This window comes from Urocitellus parryii, chromosome 5 (genome assembly GCF_045843805.1).
Source record: "Urocitellus parryii isolate mUroPar1 chromosome 5, mUroPar1.hap1, whole genome shotgun sequence".
In the NCBI taxonomy this organism is placed as follows: domain Eukaryota; kingdom Metazoa; phylum Chordata; class Mammalia; order Rodentia; family Sciuridae; genus Urocitellus; species Urocitellus parryii.
This window is the reverse complement of record NC_135535.1, coordinates 107911212-107923938: the sequence shown is the minus strand read 5'-3', so window position 1 is coordinate 107923938 and position 12727 is coordinate 107911212. Positions and strand designations below refer to the sequence as shown.

Genomic DNA, 12727 nt, shown 5'->3' with positions numbered 1-12727 from the left:
TTTCACTCTACTGTTTTCTCTGCATGTTTTCCCCTAAATCAGAAGGTAGATACATGATAAGGAAGAGAATAATTTATATACAAAGGTTGTTTTTACAAGGGAATATCACTAACTGAATGTTTATGGAATTAAAATTATTAAAAAGATTAGTAGTGATTTCACATCTATATTATCTTCTGTTGCTCACAAGCATACATAAACTAGGCTTTTTGGTGTTTTTGTAGGGATTGAACCTGGGAGAGCTTTACCACTGAACTATAGCCCCTGTCTTATTTTTAAGACAGAGTCTTGCTGAAGCTGGCCTAAAACTTGTGATCCTCCTGCCTCAGCCTCCAGAGTCGCTTGGATTACAGGTATGAACCACCGGGCCTAGATAACTAGCCTTTCTGGACAGTGTGGAGGCTCACTCTACAGATTTCATCTATTCAATCGTAGTGGGTTCAGAAGGGTCTACTCAAACCTTCCAGTATTTTCCAACCATCTACCACATGTGATTCCCCTATTTCTATGGGGAATTCAAAATTGAACAAAGTCAGGTTTGAGAGGCTCGAAGTTGTAGGTTGACCAGGGTATCTAGGCACTGAGGTGAAATATTAACAGAGCAGATTGGCAAAATAAATTGAGGTGAGGTCATGACGGGGCATGAATGCCAGGGGAGGAGTATTAGTGAGAGTCTGTAAGTAGGGAGGTAAAAAGCATAACCACACTTTAGGGAAATGGAGCCCAGAAAACCTTACCTTCTTGGGTCCTAAAGTCATCTTCAGCAAAGATGTTAAAGTCACCACACAGCCCACAGGTCTTGTTGAAGTGTCTGTCTGACAGCAGGACTTCAAAGTTGCCGCTGCCATCGATCCTGGCCACAAAACCATAGTCCTCACTGGACAGCTTGTAGTACCCAGCCTCAGTCTCCAGATACAGCCCTTTAGAGGCATAGGGCATGGAGATTCTGGAAAGTAGAGAACATGTTCAGTACTAGGCTTCTCGTGCATTTTCGGGACATCTCTCTACCCTTCCAAGCCCACGCTACAAGGTTCAGACGATGGCACAAAGGGAATGAGGTTCTAGCTCATTCACTTTTTGAGGCTGAGGCTGAGGCTGAGGCTCTCGCCCAGCCCTGCTACTCACTTCTGAGTACGTTTTCTTCCTCTCCCTGGGCCCCAGCTTCTTCATCTGAAACACGAGGGCTTGTGCCAGGGAATCCCCAGGGTCCTTTCAAATTGGACATTCTGCACTTCTGACTTACCTTTGGTCCCCCTGCATCACAGTACCATTGACAAACAAATGGATGTCAAAAAATTCCCCAAGATACACAGAGAGTCTCACTCTCTTGCCATTTTGGAAGTCCCCTAAAAGAGAAAAGAGGAGTAGTAGTGATTATAACCCTCCCAAAAGTAATAAATGTATTAATACTATTACCTCTATAATCTTATCTCAGTGGAGAATTCCCCCCAAAAAAGACTTTTAAAATGGGCAACAGAAATCACCTTTAAAATCTCATTTATTCACTCATCTTTCCATTCATCTAAAAATTCTTATGGGGTGCCTTCTGGATACATAGATCTCAATTGTCTTACACTTCACAAAAGAAAACTATAAAAGCTTGATCACTTAACAGTGACCTCAATGATGACTACTAGAGACCTTTTCACAATCTAGATACAAAGATTAGAAAAGCATTCAGCAATTGATCACACGGTCAAGTAGCAAACAGAAGCAAGAGTCCCGGTTGTTGGTAATAGGTATTCTAAAATAATGTCATTTAAAACGTTATCTTGGGGGCTGGGGGTATATCTCAGTGGCAGAGCACTTACCTAGCCTGCACAAAGCCCTGTGTTCCATCCCCGGAATTTAATTAACTAATTAAATATCAATCTTAGGAGAGCCCAAATCAGAATCTCTGTGCTGTTCGTTTAAAATGGAGATTCATGAGCCCCTCCTCAATTTACCACATTTGATTCTCTAGAAGTTTAGAGACAGTGTAGATAAATTGCCACCCACAGTGCAGAGAATCTTAGTAAGGATTCAATAAACCATGGGTATTGCCATTAGAGATGTTTGAATGGTCAAACACATCATAAAATAGACTCTGTCGATGGTCTCATGGTGAGGGACAAACACAGGGACAAGGGTAAGGGCAGCTGGCACGAAAAGACAGAAAACTGATGAGGCATTTTCCATAGCGTTATCAAAGCTTAAGCTTCCACAGCTGGTCTCTGAGAACTGCGTCTTGGGCTGGGCCCTTGTTGACCAAAGACAATGGATTGGCCCTAGGGATGAAGGAGCCCAAAGGGTCAGTTGAGAGTCTGAGTCTCAAGCCTTGGAGACTTAGAACTGGTGGAGGAAAGAGGGGAGATGGAGGGCAGTCAGTGAAGACAGAGGTCGGACATGGGGGCACAGTGTCTTAGAGGTCCTGAAGGTATGGAACACAGGACCCATGATTTCCAGACTAGCCTTGGAAATGATGAAGAGATTGATCTTCTTCTAGGAGGAACTGGAAGGGTGGGCTCTAATTCCTCAGCAAAAGAGGCAAGGATGCCTGTGGAATCAAGCTCAGAAAACAGGACGATCTCTTGATTTGAGGTGTTGCTGCCATGACCAGGACCACTGGTAAGTCCAGTTAGGGAAGGTCTCCTCACTCCCAGCCAGGCAGAGAAGATCCACAGACCACAGTCTGCAGAACTCCACACCAGTGCTTTCCAGGAGAAAACCCAGGTGTCATATAGGTTAAAGGAATTTTGTCCTGTATTGAACAAAACATAAAGGAGACTATTGGTTTGGACTGAGACCAAACCAAAATGAAGTCTCTCATGCTAAAGTTCTATGTCCACCAAACCAAAACTAAGGTGTTTCTCTGGCATTCTGGGAAAGCAGAATGTCCGGGGGAGGCCTGCAGGGAGAAGCCAAATTCCCGAATGGGCCAGTTGTAGCTGCTTTAATCTCCACAAGCTAAGTAACTTTGAAAGAACCAATCCACTTTTATTCTCTATTTCTGCTTTCCTTAACCCTTCTGTCTATAAAATCAATTTCTTCTGCTCGGTTCTTAGGAACACTCATTGTAGTCTACAGAATGGAGTGTTACCTGATTCTAGAATTATAAATAGAGCCAATTAAGATCTTTAAACTAAATTTGTTGCAATTTAGTCCTTTTATACCTGTCTAAACTGGGGAGTCTGGCCCACTCTGCATTTTCACTTAGAACAGTTTTTACAGCAAACAAATCTTCAGAAGTCAAACAAACTTTCTGAGAGCAGGAAATTAACCAATGAAAACCAAACAGAACTGAAGTGGTAAATGGGAGGTGAATAGAGGAAATCAGTAACGACGGAATCTGAGTGGTGGGTATAATAATGTTGTATTCCTTCAACTTTTCTGTATGTTTGAAAATTTCCACAATACAATGGTAAAATTATTTATTTTAAATACTTTTATTTGTTAATAAACAAACAAATAGACAGGACAGCCTGGTAACAAACTCCGGTTTGCAATGCCTCCCAGGAGTCTTCTAGGTCCCTAGGCATGCATACAAGGTATACACATGCATACACGCACACACACGCACATGCACACACACAGACCAAAGTCTGCAGAACTTTCACACATCTGCCCTTAGCACGTGCCATGAACTCTGAAATGTCATGATGTTTTCTATTATTTTGTTTAGTTTTTGCAGTGCTGGTTAGGACCGTGACTTGTGACTCAGTTTGAAAAACACTGACCTAGACTGACCCCATCTTACAGAAGGAGAAACTGAGATTCAGACAGGATTCCACCCTCTCACTATTGACGTTTAGGGATAGATACTTCTTTGTTGTGGGGGCCATCTGTGCATCCTGACCCCTATCATTGGATGCCAACAGCATGTCACTTAGTTATAATCACCCAAAATGTCTCCAGACACTGCCAAATGTCCTCTGAGGAAAAAGAAATCACCCCAACTGAGTGATTTTACACCTGGAGCAGAACCCACACCCAGATTTTCTGACTCCAAATCCAATCTTCTATTGCAGCAAAGCTACCTAATGGGACATCTGACGGCTGTGGATTGAGTAAGTCACTAATGCACGGGAGAACTCCATATCAACCTCTGTTTTATTTACTTCTTTCCCTTACTGCAAATCCATTAGGAAAATGAACCATTAGAAATGGGCAGCAACTCCCACATTCCACAGACCTCCCTGTTAGCTCTTCCTATCACCGCTAGGTAAGGAAGAGTCTGTGTGTCCATCCAGGAGGAAAAACAACCAGCCAGGCCTCCCCAGGCTCCTGGCCCCTTGAACTCAGGGATAAGGGTGCTGAGTGAGCCAGTTGGCCCCCAACCCCACATGTGGGAGCAAGAGGCACCCTGTTACTTTCTAAAGCAAGCCAGAAGCTAGAACTAGGGTATCCTGGGGCTATAGTACAGAACTCGTTAATCTGCATCTCTAACAAACATTCCCCACCCCTGCCCATGATTCTGATGCAGGTCATCCTCTGTCCACACTTGGAGAACAATGATCTACTGAGACCATGCCATTCTGCTAACTCGGAAACTGAGGTTCCCCCTACAGAAATGACTCAGCCAGCGAGTAGTTGTTTATGGCTCTCCCTGGGTTGATTTGGGAGGCCATCGAACCCTGCAGCCTTGGCTTAGGAAGAAGAGTCTCTATAAGGCAGGAGGAACCAGGACTCTGTGAACTCTCTCTGGATCCTGGGCCCATTGACTAGAAAATGTGAGCTCTGGCCTGGAAGCCCAGAGCTGCTTGACCAGGGAGAGGAATCAAGGAAAGGCCCTCCGCTTCGCACCAGGTGGGCCTTCATGAAGGGACATAAACACTCTACCCAGGATGTGAACAAGATGCACCGGCACCCAGAGAGGAATGGGAATTATTTTCAATTTAGAGTTGAGGAAACAGGATGTCATTGGAGAACAATGGAGCAGAAGATGAACATGGGCCTGTGAACTAAAACTGTATGGTCCAAGGTCTGGGTTCCTTCCCCTGACCCCAGGATGCTGCCTACTCCAAGCTCCAGCACAGGCCCAGGCTCCACAGATTAGTTCCCTTCTGACACCACCTCCTCCTACAATCACCCCAACTCAGAAAAAGTAGCCACCCAATTCTTCTCAGGTTATCAGCACAATTTTGAGTATAAATGAAACCAACATATATTAAATAGCCTGGTTTAGGCCAATAACCTCCCAGAAAATCGACATTCAATAAGAGTAAATTGCTATAAGAAAACAATGACCCTGGGTGGGGGGTGGGAGGGTGCCTTGCAATGAGCTTTTCGGAAGTAGGGTGGCCCTCTCCATCCCTTCAAATTGCCCCAGCCACTGACACCCAGAAATGGGTGGCTGGAGGCCAGGCCTCTGGTACAAACCTGCATGGACTGTGTCGTGGAAGATTCCCATAGCTGTCAAACTGCGGTCCAGAGAAACGCCCCGAGAGCCTGGTGGCCCTGTGTCTCCGCCATGTGCATACCCAACAAGCTTCTGTGCATCTGGCTGCTTTCAATAACTCAGGTTCAGATAACACTTCACACTTGCAAATGCTTTCATCTCACGTGAGCCTCACAGGCTCTGCATTTTAGAGAAGAGGAAATGAAGGCTGAGAGACACTCTGCCACTTCCCCAAGGGCACTCAGGGCAGAGAGGGAATGGAGTCGGCTCCAACTATAGCTCTTTCCATGCTTCCATTTCCTGCTGGAGGCAGAGCCTCCAAGTGCTGGGGGTTATAAACTAGTCAGTGGGCATAAGTTGACATGTCGAGTGCTGGACAGGGCCAGTGTGGTCAAGGGGGCTAACAGGAGGAGGTACCTGAATTTTCCTGCCTCTGAGGGCTCCTTAAGAGGAGAGGGCTCTGGAGGTGGGCTTACACAAGGGAAAGGGACTTTTCCAATATGCTGGCTGGGCTCCCTGAGCCCAGAATGTAGACTCTAGGCCTGGTCCTAAGCTTTCATTATGTACTGTTTACTAACCCGCCTCTGGGCTAGGGAGACCATAGCAGGACTGAGCTAAAGCTGATCATGGAGTCAAGACAGCAAGCCCCTCCAGGGTACCAGTGTCACCCTCCCTGCAAACTTCACTCAGGGTGGAGACATGTCATTATCTCTTCTTTCAAAACCTTCCTAACCCTCCATTCCCAACACACACCCCCAGAGTCATCTCAGTAAAGGGTCTGTACCATCTCCACAATGATTGTTAAGGTGCAGAAATCCACTCAAAATAAACAATGGAGCCACGGGAGGTTGGTGAGCGAGCACCTTCCGCTTCCTGGTGGAGGAGGGGACCTTTTTCTTGTCAGCTGTTTTTCCAAGCCAGTCCCCAGGTGCTGCCTCTGAAGCAAACTTGGGTTCCATAACCCAGTGTTCCATGTGGTGTCAGGTCCCAGGGGATGTCTCTGGTCCTTTTTACCTCCTGCTTGGTTACCCTGCCTCCCACTTCCCTTCCTGGAAGGCACCAGTCCCTTTGACCCTTCCCCACTGCAGAGACTCTACCTAACTCCTCCCAGCCGCTGAATGCAGCCAACTCTCCCTCCATCAGACTCCAGGACCCTGCCCTGCAGCCTCACGGTGTCCCAGACTTACTCCATTCCTGGACTTCTCAAAGTTTGGTCCCTAGTCCAGCAGCAGCGATTAAGAAATTGTTAGCAAATAAAAATTTCATGCCCCATTCCAAATGTACTGAGTCAGAACTCTGGAGGTGGAGCCCAGCAACCTTGTATTAGAGCCATCTAGGCGGTCACCATGCCGGCTGCAGTTGGAAACCACTCCACCACGGGTTTCGCCTCATGAGCACACATTCTTCCAGCCTCTCCTCTTGGGCTCATGCTGTCTCCACTGTGTGAAGCACCCTCCCCTGTGCTCTTCACCCAACCAAAGCCCCATTACCCAAGGATCCTCAGACGCCACCCACTCTTGTAAACATCTTTCTTTGATACAACAGAGCACCTTGCTCCTTAGGTCCCCAACACCAGTAAATATTGACAGAAACCCCACGGAGCGAAGTGCCAGGAAACAAAGATGAGCAAGGCATAGCTTTTGTCTTTGAGGGACTCACAAAGAAATGGGAAGAATGGCAGGACACGGAAGCCATGTTGTGATAGGGTATCCAGCAGGTGCAGGGCAGGTGGCAGAGATGGCCCGAGGGAGCAGCTAAGAAGCAGGGGACACTTACAGTCATGACCATGGTCAGCTCACTGAGCTCCCAAACACAGCCTACTGCATGCTGGGCACAGAGGACACTGCATGGATCCACTCCATGGCTGATGGAGTAATAACCCCAAGAACCCTTCAACTTATACATCATGGAAAGGCATAAGTGTAGCAAAAAGAATCTCTTCCTTGACCAAACTTGAGTCAGGTCCCACTGAACCATCTTCTAGACTAGTCCTGACCTTAGGATCTGTCCTTGACTCACTTAGTCCTGATTGCCACTGAGTCCGTTTAGCCAAAATCCCTTACCTTCTGTATATGATCAAATTCCTTATCCCCAACCTCAGTATCTGATCACCCTGGCCTGCCTTCAGTAAGATTCCTGTCAAGTTGGTTTAGCCAAAAAAAACCCCTTACCTTGACATTTCCTCTGTCACTGACTTCCACCCAACCCTCCTTGGATCTAAATTCCACTTTTCCTCGTATTTGGAGGTGGATTTGCAGTAGTGCCCCTTGAAATGTAAGGTCTTTCTTATTGTTTTAAGAAGTTTCATGAATTTTTCTTTAATGGCCTGGATCTGTGTCAGCTGCCACCTCAGCTCCCCAAAGAGGACCCTCTTTTGCTTGGCTTTGTAGCATCCCTTCCTCACACCTCACAGCTGATTGAGTCTTAGTATGGAAGTCACCAAATCATAATTCTTCATCAATGCCCCCAGCCCCACTCCCAGCCTTGGAAACTTCCCTCTCTCTTTAGTGGAGAGGAAGAAGGAGAAGCCCAAGATTAAATCCAGCTCCTCCTTTTATTTTCTGTCAGGCTTTGGGGAGAATTATACAGCATCCTTGGGCCTTGGTTCTTCCATTTGTAAAACAGGGGTGACATTATTGACATTCTAGAGCTGTTGTGAGGACCCAGGGAGACATGGGGGCAGAACCAGGGCATTTCTAGGAACAAGAGATGTGCAACATCAGCTAGAAACTCTGAATTCCACATGCCACCGAGAAAATTATTATTTCCTGTTTCAAGGAATTTTATGTATTCCAAAGTTCCTTCTAGATCATCATTTTTCTTGATGCTTTGTAGCTCTTGAGGCACTGCCTGGACCTGTTGGCTGCAACCACTAAAGAAGCCCAAAGTTTCTCTCTATTCCACCAGGCTTCCATGGAGAGAGATTGGAGAAGCCAAAGGAAGCCGGGTGTCATAGAAAGGGCGCTCCCCACCATACTCTCAGCAGTGATGTTTGAGTTCAGGCGTGTCTGAGAATTGGAACCCTCCCTGCATGCCAGGGCTGAGCACAGCTGGCCCCTTCTCTGAATTCCTGCCCTCAGTGCCCGGTACTTACCAAGAATCGAGAAGGAGTGTTCCTGGCAGTCCCCGGCCAGGAGGTAACTGCACACTCCTGCAAAGCTATACATGTTCTCATCGAAGGTGTTGATGAAGTCACTTCCAAAGAGGCTGCACCGAGCCATGGATGGCCGGCCACTGGCCCTTTCTCTGCAGAGGGTGTCTAGATGGAAAGGACAAGGGTGAGCAAAATTGGAACCATCATCCCAAATCTCTCCAATCTCATGAGGCTAAAATCTGAGGGAAACTGGGCTGTGGGGAAGTATTTTCCATCCCAAATAAGAATAAAGCTATTGCTTTCAGTCCTGGAATACGGCCCAGAACTCGTGGCAGTAATGGAGGAACATTTTTTCAGGAAATCTACTCATTTTAATGACTTAACTCTGCTCATTTTAATGACTTAATTACTTACTGATTTCAAATGTAATGATACCCATTATAGAAAATTTTGAGAATACAGAAGAAAACACAAAGAAGTTAAAAATTATCTGTGATCTGACATTCAGCAATAACTAGAGTAAGCGTTTGCCTTTTTGTTCTACTTTATAGCATATATACAGTTGTGATTTATTACAAATTTGTGATCATCCTGTGCAAAACCATTTACAAACCATGTTTACTTCTCAATATATTGTAAAGAATTTGTTGTGCCATTGTATATACTTCTAAAATGTGATTTTTAGTGGCTACTTCACATTCTACATCTAAATGTATCGAGGATAACTTCTTATTATTTGGTTCTTAGCATTTTCTCAAATATTTTACTCTTATAAAGAGATGGCAATGAGCATCTTTCTACATATCTACTATTATATTTTGAGCAGATTAAACTTTAGACAGATCAGACTGTGCGCCTGTCAGAGTTGTGAAATGGTAAAAGTTCTCTCGAGAGCTGACTCCCTCACTAAGACACCATCCACCTGGCAGAAACATGCAAAGAACATGAGAAGTGTACATTTCATTACAGACTAATCTGTGGGGAGCAGACTGGATGCTACTAACCTGAGCTATCTAAATGGAGACACTCCAGGTCAAAAGTCCTTCCCTACCATTCACAATCTCAAAATTTCAGCAAGGGAAGAAAAATAGTATAATAGGAAGAGAGCAGGCTGAGAACCCAAGAGAAATGATCTCTGGTTTTGGCTCTGCATGACTTTAAAGCAATAATTTCTCCTCTCTGACCCTCGGTCTCTTCATCTATACCATAAAACGTTCACTAGATGACCTCTACAATTCCTTCTGAGACTAACCCTCTAAGAATTTAATTCCTTCTTTCCCATCCTGTGCTTCCATTATATAGGATGATTCTGTGCATGCTTATCTTTTCTACAAGAGGAAGGTATTTGCAGGCATCTGGTCTCTGAAGAATACAAGTCAGAGGCAGGGGGTTCTGCAGAATCTTCATAGGAGGCAACCAGTGATTGTGAAAGGCTCACTGTGCGTCTAACATGGGACTCACACAAAGGTGACCTGCAGACACACCTGCTGATTCCTAGAAGGGGGTTACTCCAAATGACCCTGGGGCAGGAGTGAGGACTTAGTACCTACCTGACAATGTAAAGACCAGAGCAAGCAGCACCCTTATAAGTCTGGCAGGAATCATCTGCAGAGAAGCAAGAGAAATAAACTGTTCTTACTTCCCATAGATGGCTGTTGGTATAAGCTACTGCCAATGCATAAAGTAGGAAAAATAATTTCTTAAAGCAAGGAAAGAACTGATCACCATTGGTCCATTTCTCATTTGAACATGGGTTACTAGTCCCAAAACTGCCCCCAGGCCAATGCAGGCCCAAGTGTAACAATTCCTGGGAGCCACACCCCTGAGCACCCTTCCCCAGATAACAGTCTCAGTGCCAAAACAGAAGCGAGAAGCACTGTCAACTCATCTTGATGCCTGCAGGGCATCCTGTCCCTATACCTTGCTCCAATAGCCAAGAGTAGAGGCACACCCAAGTCCTTCCACTCTTGGCAGAAATGGGGAAACTAGAACTGTCTTACACTTTCATTGCTACCACGGGCACCCAGAGAAGGTGCAGGAACTACCAATTAATTGCTTACTGATCACTGGTCCTGGGCCATGAGAGCCTCCAGAGCAGAGGCACACTCACCTCCATCCCCAGAGCCTGGCAAGGTGCCAGCACCTAGGACATGCTCAATAATGTTTGCTAAGTTCAACTGATAAATGGACCCCATCAGCCCTGGGTCCCAGAAAATTGGTCCCTCCCAATGCACAGGTGTATTGTACCTCAGAGGTGAGGGCAAAGATTGGTCCAGGCTTGTCTGAGTGAAAAGTACAAGTAAAACCCAATTGTATGAAGAAAAGCAGCCACAGGATACCCAGAGGCAAGAAGACAAAGAGGCATTAGGATAGTCCAGTCTTTGAATTGCCTTCCAAACAAAAACCTTTCTAGTCCAGAGATGGAGATACCCAGCCAGGGTCCCAGGGCAAGGATCAGCCCTGCATCTTTCTCCCACAACTGCATCAGTTCTCCTTCCAAAAGATCATACCTTTGCCTGCAAATAGGGGCTGCAGGTGTCTCCAAGATCCCTTAGGAAACTCAGCCGCTGCTCAGTGGTGCCACCACCCCTAGGCCATTCTCCCAGCAGCTGCTGAGGCTGGAGGGATCTGCTGCAGCTCTGGCCTGTTTTGCTGTTAAGTAGTCCAGGGGCTACAGAGTCCCCGCAGCCAGGGGAGATAAAGCCCAAGCTGTGACGTTCACCAACCACCCCCCCTTCCCCACCACAATAGCTGTGAGCTGCCACATCAGGGCCCTGGCCTCCTTCTAATTACCAAAGGGAAACAATGACAGGAAATAGTACTAGAAATACCTCCAGGAGGATAAGGCTTTGAACAGCTCAGAGGGAGACCTCCTGGAAGCTGCCTTCATGAGCTTCCTTGCCCTCCCAGAACGCCCCCCACTCGCCAGCCCCAGGCTTGGTCCCTGGAACTCCCAAGTGCCCACACAGACAGGCCTAACCAGGAGGACTGGTGTCCCCAGGACAGACTGATCCAGGCCAGGGAGAAAATCAGGCTAGATCAACAGGGCTTCTGGACCTGGCTTCCAGGGCTGAGATTCCAGAGAATTTTGAAAAACACCTCAACCTGAGCCAACTTAGCTGCTGAGCGGGAGGAAGGAACGCGTTAACACTTCCTGTCCACCCAGGTATGAACCATCCAGCTGGGGCTCTCAACAAAAACAGTCCCTCTGGGTCCTGGCCAGCGTTTAATGGACAGGTTAAAGATGAAGGTCCTGGTCACAAGACCAGGCCTTTGTAAAATAATGGGTGTGGAAGTGATGGTTTGATTCTAATATTCCTGCCCCACCAAAAAAAAAAAAATTGTGGTGCTGGGGATGGAAACCAGAGACTTGCACATGCTAGGCAAGTACTCTGCCACTCAGCTGCACCCCCAGCCCTCCAAAGACTCTTCTACCTCACTTCTGATAAACTGATTCTTCCTCTAATGTTGTACACTTACTCACGTATCACACACATACATATATGCAAATACACATGTGCATGTAACTACTCATACACACATGCACAAACACGCTCGGATCCCTCTTCCCAACTCCTATTCCCAAAAACCTTATTCTCAACATTATCTGCCAACCTACTCTTGCTAAAAGAGCTAATTACATGGGCAGAGAGAGGCAAGGCAGGAAGTGACACCCTCACAGTGGGATTTCCAGCCCTAAGACCAGCAGCCAAAGACTTAAGAGTGTTTAGAAATGAAACCCCACATCGGGCTTGGTGGCGCACGCCTGTAATCCCAGGGCTCAGGAATCTGTAGCAGGAGGATCTCGAGTTCAAAGCCAACCTCAGCAAAAGCAAAGTGCTAAGCAACTCAGTGAGACCTTGTCTCTAAATAAAATACAAAATAGGGCTGGGGATGTGGCTCAGTGGTTGAGGGCCCCTGAGTTCAATCCCTGCAACCCTCCAAAACTGGAAGCCTACCTCACTGCTTCTCACATGATAACACCTGTGCTAAAACTTTCATGAGAAACACTGTGAGGCAAAAACCCATTGTTGTAGAATTCTGCACACAGTGCCTTATTTTGAATGCCCCTAGCAGCAGACCCTGAGTGTTTTAGTGCAGATAATTATGTGGAAAGGCAGGAAACAGCAGCAGGAAAGTGGAAATGTGATAGGGAGAAGGGAAAGCCACCAGTAAAAGTAAATGATGTTTATTAAGCCCTCCACCCAGGGGCAACTGCAGCTGAATACTGGGAGGAGAATATATGGGAAGTAAAG

At 46.3% G+C, this 12727-nt stretch overlaps 1 protein-coding gene across 1 annotated transcript in view; it reads right to left on the bottom strand.

Moving 5' to 3' along the window:
- The window catches only part of Vwf (von Willebrand factor), a 151052-nt gene extending 139896 nt beyond the window's left edge, over nucleotides 1-11156 (bottom strand). Inside the window, exons 1-5 of the mRNA XM_026403302.2 lie at nucleotides 10982-11156; nucleotides 10022-10076; nucleotides 8472-8636; nucleotides 1244-1346; nucleotides 738-946 (exon numbers count right to left, since the gene is read on the bottom strand). Of these exons, the coding sequence (XP_026259087.2) occupies nucleotides 738-946; nucleotides 1244-1346; nucleotides 8472-8636; nucleotides 10022-10076 (532 nt within the window). The 5' untranslated portion in view covers nucleotides 10982-11156. The remainder of the gene's footprint in view (nucleotides 1-737; nucleotides 947-1243; nucleotides 1347-8471; nucleotides 8637-10021; nucleotides 10077-10981) is intronic.
- Between the last annotated feature and the right edge of the window lie 1571 nt (nucleotides 11157-12727).